This window comes from Zosterops lateralis (assembly GCF_965231275.1).
Source record: "Zosterops lateralis genome assembly, chromosome: 1".
Lineage (NCBI taxonomy): Eukaryota > Metazoa > Chordata > Aves > Passeriformes > Zosteropidae > Zosterops > Zosterops lateralis.
The window spans coordinates 144,624,811-144,646,185 of NC_139762.1; the positions used below are offsets into that span (position 1 = coordinate 144,624,811).

At 32.1% G+C, this 21,375-nt stretch overlaps 1 protein-coding gene across 3 annotated transcripts in view; it reads right to left on the reverse strand.

Moving 5' to 3' along the window:
* CSMD3 (CUB and Sushi multiple domains 3) overlaps positions 1–21,375 on the reverse strand; it is a gene marked incomplete at its 5' end in the record, with an annotated part of 578,503 nt that overhangs the window by 329,187 nt on the left and 227,941 nt on the right. The window contains 2 exons of one of the 3 annotated variants that reach the window (XM_083859668.1): positions 3,213–3,290; positions 14,394–14,702. The exons of 1 other annotated variant lie outside the window; for it this stretch is intronic. In XM_083859668.1, the coding sequence (XP_083715794.1) occupies positions 3,213–3,290; positions 14,394–14,702 (387 nt within the window). The remainder of the gene's footprint in view (positions 1–3,212; positions 3,291–14,393; positions 14,703–21,375) is intronic. One more of the 3 variants, XM_083859669.1, reaches the window with a different exon arrangement.

The window sequence follows — 21,375 nt, forward strand, 5'->3', positions numbered from 1 at the left end:
AGATGTACATGTGATGAAAGCATACTAGCTACAAAAACCCATGTTTGTGCTAGTGCTGAAATACATATCTCTCTCTGACAACTACAATTCCATAGACTGCATTTAACAAAGCCATCTTGTTGAATAAGCATTAACTCCCTCTTTGAAATATCTGGGTGCTTCATTATGAGACATGAGAAACTCAGAATCAGTAAAAGTAACCTGCATATATATAGAAGGCATTCAAACTTCTCTGACATTAAATATATATTAAAGCTATAGTTAATTTTTTTCATGATGTCTGATAATCATATTATAGAAATTATAATGGTGCCATTTAGCCATGCATTGTATATCAATGCACACCGAAATTTCTACTGTAAAAAAAATAGTGTTTAAACAATATTATTTCTATTTATTATAGTTTATGTTTTAATATTTTAAATAATTATATTATTTTTGTACATTATTTTCCCCACACATAAGTAATAGAGCAAATATTAATATAAAAATAATATTCTACTGGATTGCAAGACACAAGAACTATTATACACTTTGATTTCTAGCAGAAATAGAAGCTTGAAAATCCTATTGGTTTTTGACACCTTTGGTATAGTTTCATTCCTAGAAACACTCTACAGAATATAATTTTAAATTATAATATATGGAATTATAATTAATCATAAACAAAAATATAAAGGCTCATGTAAAAGAAAATCAATGAAATAATTAATTTAAAAATTTTAAGACATATACTGCAGTAAAAGTACAGAGCAAAGTATTTTAGGTTGTTTTCTGATTTGATCCCAATTCCAAAATACATTTACACAATCTTAAACTCATTCTGGTTTCTGTTGAATACCTAGTGAAAAGTAATAAAGTTTAGGATTTTTGTATTGATGCTACTTTTATAAATATAATGTCTGACTTTTCAGGCTACAACTGTATGTAATTTCCCAGATATCTATCTAGATATTTTTGTTTTACACCCCAGATGCTAATGCACAATAAGCAATTAAAGGGCTTCCTGTAGTAAATTAAAAGTATCTAGGGAAAGCATTCATTCATGGTCTGATCATGAAACTGGTATCAAGAAACTCTATAGTTCTAATCCAGATTGAATTAGATCCATCAATTAATTAATTTAGTAGTGTCAACACTTCTAAAATGAAGCTGATGCATACTTGTTTCACAGTGTATCATCATATCAAATATCTTCTGGCTTTACTCTGTGGAAATTACCTAGTCATTAGTATAGAATGTTATACAACTGATACATTAAAAAAGAAATAAAAAAAAGTAAAATAATGAAAGAACATACAGATGAGAGTGCTAGACAAAAAATTCTAAACATATTGCCAGTAAAAGGCATAATGTAAAATAGATATTCAATTAGCCTTATTGTCACTAACAGTTGAATGTTGGTCATTGTTTTTCTTAAAGAAAACATCTGTCATTATGATGAAATGAGATTAAACCCAGCTGAGGCCACACTGAGACAATTATCTTGTCAACAGCCAAATACATAAACTTCTTATGAAATACTATCTCTTCAACATTCCCAGCTACCAAAGAGACTAGAGAAGCAAATGCTAGATTACAATAAAAACCCTTAGTTATCTATTATCATATATCTTGTCATAACAAGATTATAATCCCTAAAGGCACAAATCACCAAGATTTTCACCTTCACTTATTATTGAGTCCTATAAGTAATCTATTCTGCATAATCAATAACAAAAAAGAGAAGTTTCCAGCTTCACCTAGAATATCATTACATACAAAATTATCTAAAGACCTTCAGGAATAGATTGATAAATTTCATCATTAATTTCATAAAAATCAACTTTGGATATCATGAGTATCTGCTACTTCATTATAACTATGGAATTCCTATTAAGGTTTATCTGGTAGAAAATGTAATGATTAGTGCAAAATAAACAATCTCTTTTATCATCCATTTTATTATTATTGTACTATTATTTGTAACTACAGAATCGCAGATGAGCTGTCAGACAGAGACCTCAGTGATGTACTTTATAAACACTACTGTAATTATCTTACTGTTACTTCTGCATAATCAGTCTGTTTTTCATTCACCAATAGGTATAAAAAGAATATTTGTTTTTAAATATCTTGATACAAAGTTTCCAAGTAAACTAGAAATGTCTTACAGAACTATTTAGGTGATGCAGTTTACAGAGAAGTTGAATATGGCAATACATGACATTACAAAAGCTGAACAGAAGTGTTTTTTGCTTTATTTTTCTGACTTGATAAATGCTAAAAGTTAGTGCTGCTTGGAGACATCTTTGTCTAAAAAAAAAGAAATCATATCTAATACCTTGACAGTTTAAAATCCAACAACAAAGATTAAAATGTCTGCTAATGTGTCCTGCTAAATTCTGGAAACCGAATCCATCACAAATACTTTAAACAAATAATTAGTGCAAACATGTGCAACCTAGGGAGCTTCAAAAGCAAGTCCTTTCAGTCCTGTGAAGAATAATTAAATGTAGTATAATCCAACATATGCCAAAAAATTAGTCCATTTTATTTACTTCTAAATATTTAAAATGTGGTTCTATTCCAAAAAGGCATCTATAAAAATGGCACATTCTTTTTCAAAATATCCTTTTGAAAATTGTGTCCTATTTAGAGACACATCTATTTAATTTGTGCTAGAATGTTGCCTGACTACTCACAATTTAATCAGGACTTGGTCCACTGAGATATAAAGCAGGTTCATTTTCTAATTTCTAACTAACATTGAACATACCAAGCATCTCCACAATTTTTAAAGCTATACCCAGTTAATCAGTTAAAATGTCAAACTTAATGAAAATTTCAAAAAGTAACCTCATATGTGGTTGTGCACTTGTAAATGAGGCTATGCTTTAGTTTGTACAGCATTTGATACTATTACTAATGTTCAATTAAAAAATTAATCTCCTACTTACAGCTAAATTTACAGCTGGCACCCAGGAGGCTGAGTATTTCTTTCCTTATAAATACTGTAAATTTATTGTGATATTACTGACAAAATAATGTCCTTCTACAATGCCAGATTTATAGAAAGGCTGTCTTTAGAATAGAACCATACTTAAAAATTTACCATGCAGACTGGAGAAACCAGTTCTATTATCAGAATACATAAATAATTACACACAAACAACACACCACAAACTTCACTCTTGCACTAGAAAAATGTAACAAAAAAGGAGTACACTCACAGATAGAAAACTTGTTGCTGTTGTCTTTCCCTGGAAACAATTTAAATCCTCTAGATTTAAAATCTATGGCCTTTTTCACTAGTTAAAAAAACAAAAACAAAAACATGTATCAGGCAATACAATCTAAAATATTTCATTTAACAAATTTTATCATGGAAGTATATACAAATTAGGGTACTGGCTGCCTCACAAGTTCAGATTTTGTACCTTTGGTGAAACAATTTACAAAAAAAAAAATATTGAGACCAATTTGTATACCTGACAAAGAAATGGTATTTGTGACTTAATTTTTATTCTGCATAAATTAAAAAAGAAAAAAAAAAGGCTAAAAGTTTTTATTTCCATGCACCACATAATGTGTAAAACATTGTCACACATTTATGGAACTTGGAAAATTTAAAGAAATATAAATATGTTTGCTCTAAAATACCGTTTCTTCTGTGCTGAGAAAAAAAATATGAAAAAAAGTATTTGAATGTAGAGAATAAAATACAGTCTGCTGTTCTGCTGTTGGTTGTGCAGCTGATCTTTTTTCTAGCTTGAAAATTGTTATTTGCAAAATGTGATAGGGAAAATTGCTATCTCCCACCTTTACCCTAAGCCCACAGCTCATCTGTTTCTGTAAAACTCCTTCCTGTGGGCTGGCTTTATCATTTAAACTGTTAATCCAGGCAAAACTTGTGGCCTCAACATATCTTTGAAAGAAAACATCTAATAAAAAGAGAACAAACCCAAAACTTAACAAATACACAAAAGGTAAGCAACAATAAGCAAACACACTACAAGAAACTTTCTTTTTCAGTCATTAAACTAAGTGCCTCATCTCTAATATGCTTGGCCTGTGAGCAGTGAGCTATACATTAAAATGGACCCGCTGAAAAAAAATTAATTTTAAAGTATAAGTTGACTTTAGGTACAATATACTCAAGTGGCTTTATAGCCACTGCAGCCACTATGTATTTTTTAAAAACTTTATAGATGTAGATTTTTTATCTTGTCAACAAGCAAATACTCATGATGAAGGAAGCATAGATTAAAGGATTTACACCTAGGAGGAGTTAACATAAGTAGATACACTGTACCTCGTCTAATAATTTTTCATACCCATTACTTCTTACAGAAAATCAATGGATATTCAAAGAACCTTTACATTAGGTATAAATACCACTGTAGCAATATATTATTGACATTTTTTATAAATAATTTTTCATTACTAAGCACAAGAGCAGATCCAGATTCAGAAGAAAGAGCATACTGCTGAGAAAGACAATTTATAGGATAAATTATGTGATAGGATAAAAGGATGTGTTAATAAATATTTTTACATTTCTGAATGAAGAGACTGTATTTTCTTATAAATACAGAAACAGATTTATCTCAAAAGACAAAATGTAAATTTACTTGTGTGTTACTATAAGGTATTGCATAAACATTGATAATGGTTCTGGGAAATACAATATTTGCAGAAGTTAAATATATCTGTTACCACAAGGTACTAGAATTTGGTGGTTTTTTACTCTTAATAGGAGAAGCCCCTCCTCATCTTCAAATCAATTGAAGTCCATAAGCAATTCTATCCTCAGTGGAAATCATAGACCCAAGAACTCTACCTTCAAACAGCAGAGAAATACTGGAGTAACATTAATGCTCTCTTGTCATTGTCTGAGCTTTCTAAAATGTTATTTCTATGTAAATAGCAATGTTGCACTACAGCTCTAACATTCTTTTGGCTTTCTTTGAGGATCAGTCTAAAGTAACTCCTCATGAATCAGAAGATAGGCTTAGTTATTCTTCCAGCACCTAAGCAAGATGGGAGTGGTCTTGAATATATGAACTTAGATGCTGGAATAGGTTTAAGTATTCCCATGAGAGACATGTTTGTCCTTTCAGAAGTCATCAAAACAACACATTAGAAAAGTAAGACTGCCCTGTATTATTTTTTTGTTTGTTTGTTTCAACTCAATCTGAAACATGTTAGAGGTATATCCCTAGTTTATGTACAGAAGATCTAAGGTGGAACTGAAAATAGTTAAAAGAGTATCTTGGTGATTACAGTGAAATTAGTCAGAGATATTTATAATCACTTTGCCAAGGTTATTAAACACCACTAGGAAAGCAAGCAATTCCAGTTCTCTAAAGCACTTTTACAGGAGAAGAATTTTGCTCTTAACTGGAGTTTGTATGTTGATTTACTGAACAGTAGTTTCTGAATGCATCATGAAGGAGTAGTTATAGAAATTTATATGGCAAATAGTGCAATACTAAACTATGTGTTGGGCTGCAAATGCACAAATTTACATAAAAATAATCCCACCATCACAAAAAAAAAATCTCCTAACCAATAGATAGATTATTTTATACTTGGCAAAATAAGGATTATTTTGTATGTCAAACACATGACAGTAAGTACTAAAAGTGGACTTCACTTTTCAGAAGTCTCGGAGGATGGATTCATAACTGCAAACTGTGTAGATGTAGACATCTGCACAAAACAGACACTTCAAGACATCAGTTAATCTGGTTTTAAGATACCTATTTTTGCATGAGATGAGTTTATATGCCTATTTCTCTTTAAAAAAGTGTTCAGATGTAACAGGAGTACGAATATTTCAATACAGTCAGATTAGTATGTTCTCATATATTTGAAGAGCCAAGAGCCAAGAAAATAGATTACACCAATGAAGTAGGATTCTCCTGTGGAGATATACAAATATAATAGGAAGGTAGTGATAAGACAAAAGTATAGTCTAATATTAATCTAAATTTATAAACCCTATATGACATAATCATCTTTCCAGTGTTATAATGCCAGGAGAGGCCTATTTTTTATTTTTTTTTTACTACTACTTTAAATGGCTTCTAGGTTGGTTGGTTGGTTGGTTGGTTTTAAATTTATAGATAAAGACAGCAGGTTTGTTTATTTGCATTGTTTAGTTTTGGAGGAGAAGGAATTCTGGGCACATCTCCTATGCGAATAAATCTCTGAAAAACCTGAATCTATTTTTGATGACATGACTGGATGAAGCACAAAGAGTAGCATCAGAACTCTGTGAAACTGAATCAGAGATTATGTCAAAACCCTGAAAATACGCATCCACCTTGGGATTTCTGCTCAACACAACTCATGCTCTTTCCCTAGTTCAAGTCACTTTAATACAAACACAGAATTATTATTATAGAATTATAGAATGGTTTGGGTTGGAAGGGACCTAAGGATCATCTAGTGCCAAGTACCTGTTCAAGTACCTCACCACTCTCAGGGTAAAGAACTTCTTAATATCTAATCTAAACCTGCCCTCCTTGACCTTAAAGCCATCCTCCCTTGTCCTATCACTACATGCCCATGTAAGTCCTTTTTAGGAGCAATCAATTTAAATTGAAATATGTTCGGAATTATTTTCTTGCTGTTTTTGACCAAAATGATCTCTCATGTAGGATAATGAAGATTCTAACACTTACAGGCAAAATTTTAGGAACACATAAAGACTAAAATATTGTCCTTTTTTCTTTAATAAAAAGACCATGTAATTATGCATATTTATACAAGTTCATATTTGCATGCATGTAATATATCCAGACATGCTATATACAAACACTTGTAAGAGAGGACTAAGTCAAACAACTCCAGCACTTTTTACTTCAGAATAGGCACTGCATTAAAAAAGGGCCGCAAGTAAAGAAGTTTTAAGCATAGATATCAGAAAAAAACCCAGTTAGATGTAAAATTTGAATAACAAAGTATAGCAAGCTCTCTAACATTAGAAACAAGACTCATTTTGAATGAAGACTGTTCAGTTGAGACAGTTCTAGGTTCAATGGAAGAAGTGTGTCCTGAGGGCCAAATGAGAAAAAAAAATCAAGGAAAATTTGCTTCTACAATACAGAAGCATCAAGGTAGATAGCCATGTAAAGGATATTTATTTAAGACACTGTCAACTCACAAATTCATGTCTTTGTTTTTGTTATGCAACAGCACTTATGTAAGAGAAGCATCCAGCTTCTCCTTTCTAAATTTTGTAAATTTTCAACTCAAATATAAACAGTACTTAAAATGCCAAGGACTGAAACACTACTCTTCTATGCAAAGCAGGCACTCAGGTTGCATTACTTCAAGTAACTACACAGAACAATGGAAACAGCCCTTCCTTTCGCCAGAACTACTCTTACTTTATATTCACTACCACTCAGCTCATGGACATGGAGAGCAATATGATAGCATCAAAACCATTATTTCAAGATTGTATATACAGCCTTACTTAAATTACATATGCAGAAGTATAAAACTACGGGAAAACAAGTTATCTGAGAAATGAAGAGGAATTAAATCTTCAAATGCTTTCTGAAATGGCAGAAAAAAATTGTTTGGAATACTGTGTAGAACTGATTTTGACTTGTGCAGAATCAGCGATTCACTGATTACTTAAAATCTTCAGTATGTGATAATGGCAGATTTTACTCACAACAATACAATTTCTAGTGACAGAAACAAGAGTATTTTATGTTCTGGACTTCTAGCATTGACTGCACCTGTGCAGATATTCCAAATACATTATGCACGATATTTCCTGTTCATCTTTGGCATATGTCTAATTCATTGTATTTCCTCTAGAAGTACATCCTGTACCTAAGTGCATTGAACTTACTACTCACTACTCACATAAAGGTGAATTACCTTTTTTTTGGCATTTACATCATATTTGCCACTTGTGTGATACAATTAATTATCCAGAATTTATAAATTCTAACAGTGCAAGTGTTAAATATCCAGGTACCTTAGAGATGGCCACTAAAACCCTCTAAAACTAGTGATTATCCAAATAAACTTCACTGTAACCCAACACAACAATTAATGTAGCATTATCTTCTAGAATCTTTCTGCACTTTGAAAGTCAGCATTAAAGAACCTGAATTTTCATCAGTTTTTGTAGTGCAGCATGAACTACACAAGTTAACAATTTCTTAAATATGAAGAGTCACACAGAAGATGAACTGACTACAAAGTGGTGAAACACCCACTTTTCATACTAATAAATTTTTCACTTTTTACATAATCTTAGTTTTTTATTTACTACACAGCCCCTCCATCCATTTCCCCACATGCCCCGCCCCTTTAAACTCTAAAGTACTCTGGTCAAGTCAAATTGTATAGAAGATTTGTATTTCAAATTACTGAAAGTACCGCATCACTACTCTGAATTATTGCACTGTATTACTAATTTAAAATTATCAAAATTGCACTTTTCCTACTACATCCTATATTATATGTATATCCAATGTCTCTAATTTGACAAAAAATATTATTTGAAAGAAGGAAGTATACTTAATATGTGCATTTTAATATTAAATTATAATTTCATTACTTTTAAAATATTTTAACTAAACTATGTCTGATTTATACCAACAATTTGTGATCAAAAAAAGAAAACCTGAAATATCAAGGGAAAGTAATGACACAACATATCAGAAAAAAATAAATTGTAGAAGTAAACATTGAGAATGTAATGAAAAACAATTAAGAACTACAGGAACTGTAAAAGAAAATGAATAGGAAAAACAAGTTCTGAGAAGAAAATTGATAGGGCAAAAATTCAATTAAAACATTAATACAACTCATTGATTAAAATCAGTATGACTGATTTTTCTTTTTCCCTTTCTTCCTTCCAATCACTCCAGACTTGACTGCTGGATGAAAAATTGTCTCCTTTCCTCCTTCCATGTGAGAAGACATTCAGAAGTTTAGGACCTTATTATCACTTCTTATCTAATAAAAATTTTGACATTAACAAACCATCTATTCTAGCGTTCATCCACCAAACAGAACATATCTATGTGATTTGTTGCACATATTAAATGGGTATTTCCAATAGTATTATGAAATATTAAACAAATGTGATTCAGCGATTAAATGTATGAGTGCTAGATCACATTCGTGTTATGCTTATTTCTTGAAACTTCAAAAATTTTCTAAGAAGAAAACTTCTGATATACAAATCTTATATACAAATATTCTTAGGAATCTTACTGCCAAATACATTTACTTTCTTCAGACTGCCATCTTTGTAGTCCTGGGTTTCACTAACAAAATAAAGAAACAAAAAACCCCTGAGGACATATACAATCACTATTACCTACTAGACAAAAAATATCCAACAGCTCTTCAAAAAAATCTCTCCATGTTTACTCTTCCTTTCTTCCTCCTCTTTCTAAGTAAAACCTCAAAAAAATAGGATATGTGACACATATTTTCTAACAAATTCTTAGAAGTTTTATATCGAAAAATCCCAAAGCAATGATCTATTACTTTTATCAAGATCTTTTAAAAAACCCATGATAAATAATTTTCTCTTAAAATACTTTTTTCCAAAAGTTCCATTAGCATATGATTTAATTTTCTGTAAAAACTCTTAAAATCTTCTTGCCTTCTACAATCATAAATTCTCCTGTAACACAGGTGAAAAAAGAAATGGTGGTTTTATAGGGAATACCCAGTAGTAAGATTTTTTGTCCCGGATTCATTTTTTCCCGGCTATTACTACGATACGATATAATGCCAGATATCAAAAAGTATGAGGCAAGTACTCTTATAGAAGAAAAGGAAAGGACAGACAAATTATAAAGGCTTACAAAAAAGTAATAAAAATCATAGAGAAAGATAGAGAATGGAGATATCAGTAGAATTAATAACATTATGTTAAAAAATAGATAAGTAAAATTATCAAAACATGTATTTCTTCAAACTGAGAATATATTGTTAAGAAGACATTTCTACTTTTTATAAAGAGAAATTTGGAGTCATAAATTTTTTTTGGAATCCAGAGTTCTCTTAAAATTATTTTCCTAATAAAAGCACTGAGACACTTGTGAACATCTAGGTGATGACTAGAGTCATCCATTAAGACTTCCTGACTGTATTTGAGCCTGAGTCTGCTAAGCAATTTTTTCGTTTAACTACTGTATCTCTTTTTCAGATTGTTTATTTTTTCTAAATTTAAGTTATGACTTATGAACTGTGCTAGAAGTATTTTTCATTGTTTGCACCTGGTACTCATTTGTTTCTCAGGGGCATTTAATTACTATGTACATGTATTTCCATATTAAAATGAACGTTGAGACTAGACTAGACTAGAATAGAATAGAAATAGAATAGAAACAATAGAATAGTTGGAAAGGACCAACAATAATCAATACTCAACTGCCTGAGCACTTCAGGGCTGACCAAAATTTAGGTCATATCATTAAGCACGCTGTACAAATGCCTTTTAGTATTAGGCCATATGACTCTTTATACATCTTTAGACAGTAAAAGTCTATATAAGCCCTCACAAGAAAATGTTCTAAAATATCTCTCATGATGTATGCATATACACAAATAAAAGTTCTAAAGCCTTAATAAGTAAAGTATGTAGTTGATATAAACCATAAAACAATTCAATAGTTAAAGCATTACTTAAAGCATTACTAAACATTGAATTCCCCATATGAAACAAAAGTAGTAGAAAACAAAAAATGTCAGATTATTCTCTATTATTTTGAATCACGAGTCACTTGAGTCATGATGAAGCCAACAATTCTTAAATATTTAAACCAGGGAAAAAAAAACAACAAAAAAAACCCCACTTGGAAATATCAAGTTTCTATCATGTATCGATCATGTTTCTATCATGTTTAATTCTTTTCATATTTTCACATCTGAAAAATACAGATCATACCAGAAGCTGTGTTTGTAGTATCAAAAAGAATTTTTACTAAAATCTCAGCATTTGAGGTTCCTAGGTTTAACTGAATGAAAGGGGTTAGGGATCTCCTTTTATTCCCGCCTTTTTTCTGAATTGAGGAGATAAACTTTACTGAATTTAACCATTTGGTTTCATTAGAACTAAGGACCCAAAAGGTGCTGGTTTTCACTACCAGCTATCCTATCTAAATATATTTTTCATTAGCCTGTCAAGGTGTATCTTGAAAGTAAGCTTCTCATGCTTCATCTACTCCCTCCTTCTACAAGGTTTCATTGTTCTAAGAACAACTCTTCTTGCTCATCTCCCTAATAAAAATACTTATGTATTATATACTAACTGTCTTTATTTAAGTTCTCTACACATTGACATTCACATCAAAATTTATTCTTTCATCCTGTCTTAAATTTTATTTTGTAAAATGGGATGATCAGGAAAAGGTAACACCATTATAGTACCTTTATTTATCTGATTCAGTCTGAATTCTTGTTGATGAAGAAATCATAATCATGTAGAGTATTACTTAAGAGATTTCACTACTGCCTTATAAAATAATATTTGTACTTCCCTACCTTTAAGGAAAGTTCTTTTTTCCAGCTAATAAGCTTAGAAAATATATTAATCAGTCAGCCTTTGACACAATTTAAATTATTGTTGAGGTCCAGGTAGTATATATAGTACAGTAATTTACACCTAACAGTTGTATTTTGGGTATATATAAATTTCTAGTTCTTTCTATACATCTCATTCATGCATAAACTTCAAAAAATGTTTACAAAACGAAATAGCATTTTTATCATCTACTCACTTTAAAACACCTTATTCATAGAACAATCCCATGGAAGGCCGACAATTCTACTCTTTTCATGCAGTTATGATTTTGCATCTATACCAATGTATTATAAAACTGCACAATTTGGATGCAGTTTACTAGCAATATTCTCAAAAAAGCCAACAGTTAAGTCTATATGTACAATAAATTTTTACAATTTTATATATTCACACATACATATAATGTTTTAGTAATTATATTTAGTAGATTAAATTTTGCCTTATCAATTATGAATTAATTTGCATAATTTGGGAGTGTAATTCTTAAATTACAATCTAGAGCCCAGAAAAAAAAATGCATTTTCAAAGTAAAAATTAATTTTCAATAGCTATTAAATAGAGAAATAATTTAAAAAGAAATTAAAATTAAATTCTTAAGTAGGTGCTATATAATTCCATAGTTATTTATTATGCAGAGTTCTTAAACTTCTATGCATAATATGTTGTCAAGGAAAGGATAAAATACTTCAATAATAACCTGCAGGGAACTCTATAGAAATACCTTTGGAACAACCCCCATGATAAAAATTCCCTCAAGTCAATTAACAACTATCTCACATTCACAAAAATTCCTTCTGAATATGTCTGTGTCTTTTTAGTGGACAATATTTCACTGAAGAAAATTATGGGTTGTTTATTGAAGGTCATTTAATATGTTTTAATGGCTGTTATCAGATATTGGTTTGCTGAGTAAAAGTGGAAAATTTTTACTCAGTGTAGGAATATCCCTTTAATAGCATGCACATATATACTGTTCCAGGAATTCCATGTTCAAGACTTTCAATGTTGCATGAGGGAATAAAATCCTCACAGAACTAGATGTGGCCTTTCTTCTCTACTAAGATATAGAAAAGTCTGATTTCACTTGTATGTGGGTTGTCATACGTTTTGGTACCTATGGTACCATTTTAATATATGAAAAATTAGCACCAAAACATGATTTTAGCAGTGTCTTGGTGTCTAAATTATTCTCCTTTTTTTTAATATAATCTAATATTTAGCACTTTATTTTAATAAAGTACTTTAGAAGGACATGCTGCACTTATACTTCGTATTAGAGAATAGGTCAGAGAAGAAAGGACCACTGAGAAAACAGTGGAGAGGACACTGCAGTGTAATGATTCCAAAGAAGAAATGGGGAAAAAACTATATGTGTATCACAATTATTGCCATATTTAACTGCCAACGTGGTGTATTCTTACATTTTAAAATTAGAAGATATTAATACAGATCCTCATATGCTCCCTCATAACTGAAAATAAGCCTATCTCTTTTAACTTGACCAAAGACATTCTGAGGCGAGTGCACAGCCACACAACAGTACAAACCAAACTGTTGATTAATTTATATCACTCAATAACCACAAATTACTTCAGTAACCAGATCCTCACTGATATTAATACAAATTAAACATAAAAATCTATTTAATAATTTCTATTTTATATGGAAAACAAAGACAGTAATTGTTTTTCATTTCTTCTATTTAAGTATATATTTTAAAATTCTGGGCAACTGCAGCTTTCCTGTTTCAAAAGGTGTTAGTAAATGAAGCTACAATAACTTATATTAGGTGACTATCCAGTAAGATAACAGATGCAAAATAAAACAGTCTTTACAAAGTATCAATCGTATAATGAGACCTCTACAAATGACTTGGGCTATAAAGGGTGCTCCTCATCAAAATATTTGTAATTATAAATTTTTCATGTACAATTGATTAACATGAAGCACATAATAAAAATTCAAAATGTAAAATAAGTGGTATTCAATGACATTAGCCTGCAAAATTAAGCTGATCCTTTTCTGAAATCGTGTATGTTTAAAAACACACCACATGCAACCTTTTTTCTGAATATCTGATGGTTAAATTAAGACATTCCAGCATTACTTTTTGTCAGCTTCATGTTTCAGATATAGACATTTACTTTTTAACACAGCAAACAATGCTAGTTTTATACTTCAAATGTTGTTCATTATTAATATTTTAGCATGCAGATTAGATAATCTCAATACAGAAATATATAAGATCTTTAGCTTTAACACTTTAATATTTGTTGAATTTCCTAGTGTTCTAAATGTTGCTTTGATCTTTGATTTTGTGTTTGATATAATGAATATGTACAGATGCTTAAAAACCAAAATTTTACTGAAGATTTAAACAGACGGGAGATGAATTCAACTGCATCACCTACAAGTTTAGAACAGCAGCTATTTATAAAGTACATTTTTAATGCTATGGTTAATTATATCTAATCACATATGCAGAATAGATTAATATTCTAATCTCAATTCTCTAAATTTTCATCAGATGTCTTACACTAGGCTTTATTGTAAAATATAATTATGCAAGCTATAAAAGAAAAGCATCAAAAGAAAATTCCTTACATGTACATTTTGTCTTTCTATAAATCAAATCAATTTAAATAACCAAGGCAATATTATTACTAATTTCATTTTTCCATCTGACTGCCCTACTAGAACTCAAATTTAGACATTTTAATCCCTTTCCCATTTGGTTTAATTACATTTCCTAAATGGATACCTGAACTTTCATTTTTAATTGATACAATATATTTTTTCATAACTACATGGGCACAAGTAAAATAATATCCAATACCTCTATGAGTAACAACTGCAAGTTCTTTAGTTCTTTCTATCTGTTCAGCATTTCTTGGTCGTCTTCTTGTGCTTTGTAATTTTGCTTGATGAAGAGAGAGTGTTTCCTTGTAAGTGGCTGACTCCAGAACTGATTTTCTTATATTCATAGCTTGTACTCGTTGTTCTTCAGCAGATTGTCTACAGGTGGTCACTGCACTGGAGACAGCAACATCAGCAGATGTGCTAGCAACAGTATTGGCACCAGTAGTGGCTGCAATATGCTCCTCTAACTCACCAGTGGAGGCAGTTTTGATGAAAGTAGAAGAACCTGTGGGACACACAGTAGTACTGGATGCTAACTTTTTCTTTTGAATTGAGTTTTCTTGATCAATCTAAAAGATTCAATTTCCCTCTGTTTAACATAGTAAAGACAACTGACATGAAAAAGAGGAAAGTCAATAGGCTTTATTTAAAAATTGAAGCAACGAGAACATTGTTAAATGCTAGTGAACATTTTGTAATAATAGTGATAATACATGTTAAGTTTTAAATGCTCTCAAAACTTAAAACTTTTTTACTAGTCACAATGACGACACATCATTTCCACCCCTGCACATTCAGTCCTGAAATCATCATGGCTAGAGCAAAATATCCAACTATAACATTAATAGGGCCCCCACACTTAAAAAAGTGGTAACCATCCTATCAAGGAGTGAAATGGCAGCATTATATACTAACCTGAGTAGCAGAAAAAGCTGCCATACTCCAGCTGCTAATAAGGCTGCCAGATATGTTCATTCTTTTCATCAAAACTTGACAGGGCTCTAAAAGCCCATTTAGACTTGACACAAGGCCAAGATGAATAGATGAATAGTAAAAGGCACACATTTAAACAAAACTTGTCAGCATCATTATTTATACTTATGGTTGCAAAAAGGTTTCATATGGAATTCTCTTTTTGCTCTCTGATTTCTGTAATAGACCAGATTATTTTACTAAAAAGCCTCTCACACACAATATTTGATAAGCTAAAAAGTTGCGCATCCCCTGCTTGCGAAAACATTGTTAGCACTTTTGATTTCTCTAGTATTTAAAATATATAGCATTTTTTTCAATATTTTATTAACATTTTCATCTTTCCCCATCCCCCATATTTGGTCACAAAGGTTTGGAAGACAAGTCTCTCACCTGTGAGCATTTAGAACATCTTAACACAGTAGAAACTCCATCTTGACTGGAACAAATAAATGACTGGGCAATGAATGTCAAAATTCACCATTTAAAAAAATAGCATAAACAATGCTGAGGTAGCATGAACTGTACTATATTTTGCTAGTCTCCTTAAAACATGGCTTTTTCATTCCATCATAACGATAAGGGGTTCTTAAAAAGTCATTCAAACAATAATATTCCACATTTCTCTTTTTGGGTCTGAGTTCTCATCATTGAGACTTGTCTTTTAAATGTAGTGAGTGATGTCAGTATGGAAAGCAACCAGAGTTTTCACACTTTTATAAAAATCTGTCCACTAGAAAATGGAAATAAAACTCTCAGAGGAACTAAGCATTATATAGTATATTTAAGGCACAAGGTGTATCAGATCTCTTGACAGAATTCTCAAATATTCTGTATAAAATAATGGAAGAGATCCTCATATCAAAAATACTCAGTCTTGCTAATAGAGTCTCTTTTGTTTACTGCAGAAATTTTATGCTAAAATTGTTTATCATACTATTAAAATACTAAGATAAGAGTATATGTTAGCCTTATAAAGACAACAAATAAAGCTAATGTAGGTATTTTTTGCTATCTGACATTTAATGTCTTAACATCTGTTGTGCAGTACATCATTTCTAAATCGTAGTGGTGGTTTTCCCTGCAAAACTAAAACACCTTAGAAGCACCATGTAAGAGTCCAGGCTTATGTGTCAGAGACCAAACCAAAGACTACTTGCTGTCCTATGATGGCAATGGCATAAGTAACTAAAATAGATCTCAACATGTTTATTCTTTATTTCATAATAAAAGAAGAAAATTGTCACAATATTCATATATCAAAAGTCTAGACTACTTCCAATTCAGTATACAATTTTGATAGATTGGTATCAAGTTTAAACACAGAAAATACAAATGCATGGCCAAGAGATATTTTGAAACAGAAAGATGTTGTTTAAAACAAAGAAAACTTAATGTATGTTACATAACCACTGCTATTAAAATAAAATCTATGTGAACATATCTTTAACATGCATGCAAATGTATAAGAACAGGCATTCACCTGCTTCCAATATCAAGGTCAAAGCAAAATTATATTCAAAATCTCCATCAAATGGCATGGTCTATCCATTTTATTTAAATAGGCACAGCACTTTAAATGAGAACAACTTAAAAGAAACTTCATCTCAAAAGAAAAAAAGAAAGAAAAATTAAACTTACTTAAAGCTACAAGGCTTATACACTGAAAAGCACTGCTTTGATACAGAGGCAATTTTCAAACAGAGCATCTAAGTTTTTAGTCTTTCACATCCATTTACACTGAAGAACTCATGCAGAAAATCAGTAAAGTTAAACAATATGGCTTGATTGACATGGAGGATTTTGAAAGAAAATTAACGTTATGTATAAACAATCTTGTATCGGCTACTTCACAGAATAGATCCATCAATTTTTCTATAAATATTATTTTTTATCTGCAAAACTATGAATTTTGGTGTCTTTATCGTATGAAAACAGTCTTAGACCAATTGAAACACCTTTGTTGCATGGGCATTTTAACATACACTCCACTTCAGTCTTCTGCAACCACATCTGACATTTCAATTAGTCAAATAGATAATTTTAAAAAATATATTTTTCCATGTGATAAAGAAATACTCCTATATTATTTTACTTTAATACTCTAGTTTAAAAAAAAAAAAGGAAAAAAAAGGAAAGAAAAACTTTTCATGATAAATGGCACAAAAAGGAAGAAAAGAAGACTGATTTCTGCTTTTTGAGAAAAGCTTAAACCAAAAAATTTTGCAGTCAACTTAAGTCAACTCAGAGTCAGAGCATCACTTTAAATTCACAATCAGCCACTGAGAAGATGTGAACCTTGAGGAACTGCCAGGATGAATCATATGAGGCAACAGTAAGGACATGGGGTTAAGAAAGTATAATTGCTGCTTAGGGCATGGGTTCACAAAGAAAGAGAACCTGACCAACCCACACTAAAACAGTCTCAGACTGTTTTACTAGACTGGACCAGCATTTCTCTAAGTGAGTCTCTGTGCAAGAAGAACAGATGAAAGTCAGTAAAACTGAGGACCTTTCTGTGTCAAATTAGCCTGCTTACACAAGGAAAGATTTGAAGCAATATTTGCACTTAAAAACTTGTAGCTGTGTAGAAGTGAAAAAAGATCAAGCTGATGATCTACAGAGAAATTCATTTCAGAAAACTAGTCTTAACAAGACACCACTCAAATGTGTTGCAACTGTTAAAACTCAGGATAATGCAAACATATGGGAGACCCATAAGCCTTTCTATTTATATAGGAGTGGAAGTTGTTCTTGATTCCAGGATCATTTTTAGTAAAGAAAAGAGGCAAGAGCCTTTGACATTTGCCTGAAACAAAGCTCCAAAAATAGATTATGAATCTGTGCTAGATGCACACACTTTGCATATGCAATATGCTACAAATATACACAGGATTCCTGTTGTAAACATGATACCAAAGGAAATTTACCCCAGATAAACTCAGAGTGGAAGGTCAATTAACAATTAATCTAATGAGCTAGATTAACTTTTAATGAGTAATTCCTGAGGGAATAATCCAGGGAGATAATAAATACCTTTGCCCACTCTGAGAAGCATTCTCCAGAAACAAAAATAAAGCAGAAAATGGTATCTAACAGAGTGAAAACGCTTGTTGAAAATTATCTTTTTTTTTTTCCTTTTAGAGGACTCTGACTTTGGAAAGCTTTCCTGTAAGTTGTCCCCTCTTCTCCAGGTTGGAAAAGCTCAGGTTGCTCGGCCTTCCCTGACAGGATAAGTTCTCCAGCCCCCAACCATCTTGGTGACGCTCCACGGAACTTGTTCAGTGAAAAATTCATCTTTCCTGTCATGAAGCCCAAATCTTGAGGTACTATTCCAGCTATGGTCACAGAAGTGTTGAGAAAAGGACAAAAAACCTTTCCCTTTTAATCTACTGACCACATTCTTATTAATATAACTCAGGATGCTGTTGTCCTTCTTTCTTCCCAGGGCACACTGCTATCATGCTCAGCTTGCTGTCTGCCACAACACACAGGGTCTATTCAGCAGAGCTGTTTGCTAATCAGACACTCCTGTTGCCAGGGATTCTTTTTACCCAGCTACAGGACTTGACACTGATCTTTGTTGAGTTCCATAGGATTCCTGTTGGCTCATTCCTCCAGCTTGTCTGCATCCCTAGGGCAACCCTGTTCTTGGCTGTACTGACTATTAGTCCTTGACTATAATGACATTTTGGTGTCATCTGCAAATCAAGTGAGACTGTTCTCTGTCTTTGATTGAGGCTCCTTGATAAACATGTTGAAAAGAACTTGCACCAGAACAGACACTTGTAGTGCTCCACTTGTTACTGGACTCTAGGTAGAAAATCTGGCCCATTTATGACTATTTTCTAAATTTAATCCTTTTAACTTCAGTGGTCGAACAACAGTTAAATACATGCAAATTGTTCATAAGACCAAATGGGATCTAAGGCAACTGTCCAACAGCTATTCTAATCATTAGAATTCATTTTGCTGATAGATTCCTAAACCCATGTTGAGTTCAAAATGTGAAAGCAAATCAGAATAGTCACTATCTTATTTATTCAGGATGAATAAAGAGACAGGACTTTATTAGTTCTAGTGACACATATGATCCAGCACAGACTTCCCAAATAAGGCCAAAGGTCCTTAACACAGATGGCCCTAAATGGGACCTAGACAACAGGAAGGTGTTAATGAGGTAACTGACATGAAGCCGGCCTAGGACTTTCCCTGTGTATCTTATTAGGAAGAGGCAAGCCTATCATTTTGCAATGGGTAATTGAGAAGGAAGTGTAAACAGTCTTAGGCAAAAACAAACAAACAAACAAACAAACCCATACCTCATTAAAGAAAAAAAGAGTAAGTTACAATTATAAATAGAAATTTTAAAAATATTAACAACTATATTCCATCTTCATTCTTCTTTCAGATGTTCAAGGACTTTTGGTCAAGACTTTTTTAGCTTCCTTACTTAAAACCTTCCTATACTTAACTAATTTTGGAGTGACCCATGTATCCTGTTAAGAAGATGCTTTTTTCCCCTATCTTAATTAACTGTTCTCTTTGATGTTCTCTGTCATTAAGTACCTTATGCTTGCAAAAAATTTCCAGTAAATTTAGAAACCTAATTAGAAGAATATATTCTGGATCTGTTAAAGGAATTTTCAAATTTGTGTAGATATTGCAGCTTATTTGACTCTTTCAACATATGTCATTCCAGACATATTATTATAAAAAGTCACTTCTTTTATTCTTCATAAATTTCTAGTATCTTTACCTGTTCTTAGGATCAAATTGTAATAGAAAATAAAGGAAACAGTTACATAAACATAGATTTTAGAACATTAAAAAAGTATTAATGACTGCCATAAAATCTTCTTCTGAGAAAATCTATTTTCAGCTCCCAGCTATTTAGAAAAGAAATAAAACTGTGTCTTTTAAGAAATACGATAAAACTGTGGTTGTAAAGAAATACATGACTGAAAAAGACAGGGTTCAAAACAAATTTTTAGACTTTAGTTCAAACAGGCAGTGATCCCTGGCCTTAATCAAATAGCAAAAGCTCCAAGAGCTATGTAGCCAGAAGTTTAAAAAAGTCCTTTGATTCCTTTTGTTTTCATGTTGTTCACATTTGTGACTTCACTCAGAATTTCATTTTTATTTCCTTTTGGTACCAGAATTCACCTTTTTTGCATTGCTACATCCTCTTAGAATTATTTTAAAGTTTGCCTTTTTCCGCTTGTTTTTCAACCTCCTTATTGTTATCTCTCTTCTATTTTTCCCTATTTTTAATGTAAAGTTGTAAATTTAACCAACTGCTACAGTAAGACATATACCAAAACAGTCTGGAACTGACAATTAAGCATCAACCAGAAATTTTCAGTGATGCAGGAGATATGCCATCTTCAGTATACACAAATGCATGTCTTGATGATCTTCCATATGCCTCTCACAGTGAAATGAAGATCACTTTACATTTTTTAAGTAGATACTGAAAATACGGTAAATTTACGCATCTTAATGTTACCAAACCGATTACATTTGGAAATCTGAAAATTCAGTCAAAACACCAAACAAAATGCTATATTTGATAATTCAGACTATCAAATCATTAAAATATCAATTAGGATAACAATAAGTTGTGTTCCCTTTGGCTATAACAGGATTCTCTGGCTAACATATTACTGTACTATATTAGTGGAGTACAACCCAACTGTACTGTACTATATTAGTGGATTACAACCCAACTAACTTTTGGTCTGAAGTTTTGTATACCAAACATCCACTATTTTTTCATGTACCCTACACCACTGAGGTACTCTCCAATGACATTCAGGACTCTAGAGATTGAGTGGCCAGCCTTCCCAGGGCATCTCCCCATCTATGCCTATGGGTCCAGGGTCCCAAGGCTGAAGCCATGAGTCCCTGCCCCAGTGTTGCCAAAGAAGTTCCTGTCCCCCTCTTCCCCTATTCCTGCTCTACCTAGCCATGGGGCTAATGTCCCTGCCTGGACTTGACCTGTCCTCTTTTTTATGGAGATGTCCAATGCCAAAGGTTTGGTCAGCCCCCAGTGTGCCCTGCTCTACTCTCTGGTTGGGGACAGGGACACTGTCTGAAAAGCCCTGCACTGCCAGCCTCAACCCTGATCCCTGAGCTCTCCAGCCTTCAGGGAGCTGTTGGCCCGTGCTTGTCTCTTATTCACTGTGAAAAATACAATGCCTGTG